This window comes from Nicotiana attenuata, unplaced genomic scaffold (genome assembly GCF_001879085.1).
Source record: "Nicotiana attenuata strain UT unplaced genomic scaffold, NIATTr2, whole genome shotgun sequence".
Classification (NCBI taxonomy): domain Eukaryota; kingdom Viridiplantae; phylum Streptophyta; class Magnoliopsida; order Solanales; family Solanaceae; genus Nicotiana; species Nicotiana attenuata.
Window position 1 is genome coordinate 517 of NW_017672016.1, and position 5,726 is coordinate 6,242.

At 35.5% G+C, this 5,726-nt stretch overlaps 1 protein-coding gene across 1 annotated transcript in view; it reads right to left on the minus strand.

Moving 5' to 3' along the window:
- Positions 1-799: 799 nt before the first annotated feature.
- LOC109211353 (exocyst complex component SEC5A-like) overlaps positions 800-5,726 on the minus strand; it is a 10,953-nt gene continuing 6,026 nt past the window's right edge. Inside the window, exons 7-11 of the mRNA XM_019374886.1 lie at positions 4,888-4,992; positions 3,710-3,784; positions 2,150-2,287; positions 1,884-2,057; positions 800-1,017 (exon numbers count right to left, since the gene is read on the minus strand). Of these exons, the coding sequence (XP_019230431.1) occupies positions 856-1,017; positions 1,884-2,057; positions 2,150-2,287; positions 3,710-3,784; positions 4,888-4,992 (654 nt within the window). The 3' untranslated portion in view covers positions 800-855. The remainder of the gene's footprint in view (positions 1,018-1,883; positions 2,058-2,149; positions 2,288-3,709; positions 3,785-4,887; positions 4,993-5,726) is intronic.

Here is a 5,726-nt window from a genome sequence, read left to right on the forward strand (position 1 = left end):
CGTTATCGTTTCAATAAGGTTTCGATTTTTTCGATTTCGATTTCGATAACAAATAATCGATTCGATTTATCGATAAACAGATTCGAATGCACACCCCTAGAAGAGGTAGAGGGCAGCCTAAGAAATATTGGGGAGAGGTGATCAGGCAGGACATGGCGCGGCTTCAGATTTTCGAGGACATGGCCCTTGATAGGAAGGTGTGGAGGTCGAGCAATAGGGTTGTAGGTTAGGAGGTAGTTGAGCATTTTTCTTCTTCGTACCGGGTGTAGCTAGTCTGATAGGGTTTGTCTTAGACTGCTAGGGGTTAATATTGTGTTCACTCTATTCGTCCGTTTTTCATAGCACCGGGCCTTATTTATTGGTTATGATTATTGTGTTTCATCCATTTTCTTGCTCTTATGATGTTGTTATTATTTCTATGGTTTCTGTTGATGGTACTGATATATTGTCTCTTTTTGTCTTGTTCGTTTTCTTGAGCCGAGGATCTATCAGAAAGAGCCTCTCTACTCTATCGGGTAGGGGCAAGGTATGCGTACACACTACCCTCCCCAAACCCCTCACCTGTGGAATTTTACTGGGTTATTGTTGTTGTTGTTGTTGATATCAGGAATCTGTTCTGAATTAGGCAGTGGTTAAATTTGTTCTGTGGCAAAAATTGTGCTGTCGTCTCACCAGAGAGTAATACAAAAGATAGAAGATAAAGACCAACACTAGATGGCCTCAAAATTGAAGAATAATAAACCAAAGTGGTAGTGTCAAAAACAACTTCCTCTATCAACAGCCAGAAAAGGGAAACAACTAGGTGCACCTGCGTCTAAAAGTAAGCATAACCCATGGCAACTTACTCTCCTGCCATCAAGAGGAAGCATTTACCTCGGATTCATAAGCTGATAAAGTACTCTGCAACATTCCAGCAACTTCATCAAGAGAATGACTTGAGTACTTTCCGTCTCCTACTTTTTCTTCAGTTCTCTTTGCAGAGACATTGACATTTGAATCAGAAGACACTTGGGAAGTCTATTTACAGGAAAAAGAACCATTAAAATCTAAAAGCTAGCAAATGGAAGCAAATAATAAATATTAATAGGAAAGACTGCAACATTGATGCACATCCCCAAAAAATTGGAGAAGCAACAAATTTCTCTAGTACTAGAAACAAATGGTAATCATCTTGACCTATTCCAAGAAATATACTACTTGAAGTTACCAAACGCTACAAAAACAATGACAGAGAAATTATAATCAAAAGGAACAGTTAGATGGCTGTCACAGCTGGACACAGCCAAAATTCAGTGTGGCAGTGGAGCATCAGATTTCAGCTATCTAATCATAGATGGTCGCGTCATAGTACAAAGCAACCCAGCATGTGACATCCAAACCTCCAAGTAAAAGAAAATAACCACAGTGTCTATCTTAAATGCCCACATCTAAGCTTAGAAAATTTACATTATAAAACCATTTAGACTTTTCAATCTTCAAAGATTGTGCATACTCTCGAGAATTAGAGTTCTCCTAGAAACTTGCAAATCAACCAATCTGATTTAAATTGGACAAGATGAAAGAATGAGAAATATGTCCAATTTAGCAAACTAGTCAGAGTAATGTGTAGACAAGCTAGTCAGAGTAATGTGATCCAAAATTGACGCTACTAATGGATTTTGAGAAAACAAATTTAAGGGGAAAATGAAAAGTGAGATCAACTATATATGGCGAGTACTAATTTAACAACTTTGTTCTAAAAGTGCATCAGTGCATCAAATTTACTCCACGAAGCTATCTGGTCCTCACTGACTTGGTAGATGACAGAGGATATCTTAATCTTATCCTTAGAATATTTGCACCAACCTGATGAATAGACTACAGGGGGTAGGGAGTCTCGTTACCTTTGCAAATTTCCCACTGAAAACTGAAACAGAAACTTTCCAGAAGGCAGGTACATGCTGAATAATAACAGCAGTCAACCTACGTATATATCTTCCTCTAAGAGCATCACCTTGTTCGCCGATCATCTCTAATGGTTGCAAATCACCAGGAGATACAGAGTAGTCAATGTCTAACTGATCATCATTTTGTAACATGTAATGAGAATCATTAATTTGAAGTTGAACTAATTATCAACAGCTTTCTGATAACAGGCAATCATACTTACAGAATGGTTCAGATCTTGCTGAATTTGCCTCCATTTTGCATCAGATAAAGCTCTTGCTCTCATCTCATTCTGTAAATTCTCCATCCTTGCTTCATGATCTAAAGAGCATTTCTCAAGCAAGCCTCGAATTCTGTGGTTCTGCGAAATACGGAAATAGCAGAATTATGTCCCCAGTTTTTAAGTCAGAATGAAGTACTATTCATAAAGGTAGACAATATTTACCACATCCATAAGGGGAGATACTATTAGGGAAATTTTCACATAAGAATAACTGGGATCCCTACTTTTCAATTTTATAGCCCATATTTCAATTTACAACCAACTAGCCCAAAAATAATAGGCTAAGATTCAACATCCAACTCCAATAGGTTCTCAAAATTACTATTTAATTTTTAAAAAAGATTGTTCAAGCTTTTAAGTTAATTTTCGAATCAGTAACTGTAACCCAAATATTAGTTCAACAAACAAAATCCATTTGGATGGTGAAAATTAGATTTTTAACAAGCTCAAATATGTGGGTTTAGATTCTGAATTTGATTTTGTGAGAAATTTGGAGTGGGTATTATCTAGAATTGTTAGAAATAGTATAAGGAGGTTGTATATAAAATTTGAAGTCATTTAATGGAGATTTGGACTGATTTTGAACAAGAATTGCAGCTGAAAATCGTGGAAGAAATTCGTCTACAGACACTTGTATAAATGTGTATAAAAGTGTATAATGGTGTATAAGATGTGTTTATACACTCGTATACACTATTATACAAGATTATACATAATTATACAAAAAACTGACTTCGTCTTCTTCCTTGCGTTTTTTCTGAAATTTAACTCAAATCTTGCTCAAATCTACTCCAAATCACTTCAAATTTAAATTTTGAACTCCTTTTGATATTTTCAATCAATTGGAACAACACCCAATCCAAACAACTAACAAACTCAAAAAATCTTATTTTTGAAAGCCAAGCTTTGAATGGCCTTCAATGGTGGAATGTTGAATCTTCAATTTTCTTACATTGCAACCAGGTGACTCAGGGGAGAAGCAGTAATGGCGGACGGCCCCTTGAAGCATATGTAGAAGATGTGAGAAGAAAAGAGAGTGAAAGCAATGTTTGCGAGAACATAGATTTAACTCCATAGCTTTTAGAAGCAATGGTTGTAAGAAAACAGATTTTGAATTTGCTAGTGCTTTCAAAATATGCACAATATGGGCTAGGTTGGGTAAAACTTAAAAATATGGGCCATTTTTTGTTATGTTGTGAAGCCAAGTGTAGTTTCTTGTAATTCTATCATACTATTACGCTGTGTTAAAGAAGGAAAGAAAAATGCCAATCATTATTAATTAGGAAGAGAAGAGGGGTTTCATGATCTACCCTGCATTTTCCTTTTCTATAAGAATTAAGCAATGAAAAGCCAAATTTCTCAAACATGGAAAGCATAGAAGTGCAGAGGAGAGAGATCAAAGAGAACAAATCTATATGTGCTGATGTTACAACTGTCCACCCTAAGCATAACACCATTATATGTAATCAAAAAGGATAATATTGGATTTAGATGCCTCACCTGTATATTCAAGTAGTGCCATACAGGATCTGATTCAGGTTCCAACTCCAACAAGAGTCTCACTATATTTTCAAGCTACAAGAAGCATTACGGAATACCACATGAGTAACAAGTATACATTGAGAAACCTCAGAACTTTCTAAAAACTAACAGGTAAGTAAAATTGTCAGCATTTAAAAGGTTGCACCCAATGCCAAGGTATGTAAGTCAAGCCCAAATGGAGATGAAGACTGCAAATAAAGCAATTATATAAGAAAATCTATCATTTGCATGAACAATGGTAATATCAAGTGTTTGGAAAGAAGCCATTATAAGTTAACAAGTTGTTAGAAAGGCAAATACCAATTGATTCCCTGCAGAAGAGAAACAAATTCCTTTAAACAATCTGAAATTAGATAACCTAGCAAGAATATATTTGAGGCATTTTGACGAATAGGTAAATTGCAAGCAGACGCAAAAAGAAAAGAATTATCTACACTAGGAGTAGCAGAAAGACAATAACCGCTATAAGCCAAGTGAACAAGAGATGAACAAGTTCGAGCTCTTTGATCAAGTGTAATCCACTTCATATAGTAGCATCCCAATCAAGCACAACTAATTAGGTGGGGGTGGAAGAAGCGAATATATGGATTGGAACACATGGAACTCGTTTCACAGATATATTCTTCCTCTAGCAAAGGTAAGGTATCACAAACCACTCTTGTTTTAAGTCGACGGTAACACAAGGGCCATCATTCTGTGGTGGATCTACAACCTGATCTCAAATAGTAGCTTCTCAAGCTATGTTTCGAATTACAAGTACATCAAGCAATTTGTACCCCTCCAGATAAATGTTACTCCCAGATGAATAAGAAAAATAGTTGTGGAACAGAATAGTCAAAACCACTCACTGGTTATCAAAGCAGATTTGGATCTGTTAAGGGAGGGGAAGCAAACCATTTGTAAAAACGTATTGAAAACCCAGGGCTAAATTTTATTGCTTTAAATCCAGGGACACGACAGAGTTGAGATCTTTGGTCCTTTGACTATTTCACCATTATACTGCAATATTGACGCAGCTCCTTATGGAGACTTTTAGAGAACCAACAGTCCACCGTGATGCCATCCTACACTTGCCATATCTTCTTTTATTCAAAAAGATGAACTCAAGTTGGAAAAATAACTAAAGGATGACTTACATTTGTTTGGTCAATATGAGGATCTTCCAGAGACTTGTAAAGCATGCCTTTAAACTCTTGCATAACTTTTTCAACCTCCTCAAGGACACGCTTCAAAATACCTACCTGAAGAAAACACATAAAATAAATTGTGACTAAAACAAAAGCAAAAGCTTCGGATAATGATGACAAAAATAACAACAAAAACGGAATCTATGTGCAAAGAAGTAAAAAAAAAAAAAAAAAAAAAAAAGCTTAAATAATAATCAGAAGATAACCTCAAGGTGTCAAGCATCATATAAAAGTCAAGGGGACATGTTTAATACTAAATCAAACTAAAAACATCAAAACCATGAAACTCTATCAAGTGTTTTTTCCCATGTGATGAAAGATGCCTACCCAAACAATCTACATTTCAACGAGCATAAACAATCTGCACTAGCCAGAAACAAGGGAGATCTTAAAATATATTTTTTAATAGGCGGAATACCTAAAAACCTCCCTAAACTTGACACGGATTATTAGTTACACCCCTAAACTATTCGTGGTCTTAATTACCCGAACTTGGTCTTTTGAGAGTCATTACCTCCCTGGACGCTGATGTGGCAAAGAGTGTGGGTGCACTCTCTTTTAAGCGCGTAAGAGTGAAGAAAAATTAAATATCAGCTTACAAGTAGGTTACTTTTTAACTTTTAATTGCATAGTCATATATAATGATTTATTTGTTACAACTATGTATTTCTTCTTGCTTCATCTTGACATATAATGTGGACTTTACGCTAACTTTTATTCTTTTTAATTTCTTCTATAGATATAATGTTTATTTGTTCCTACTGCATATTTCTTCTTTTTTTTTTTTT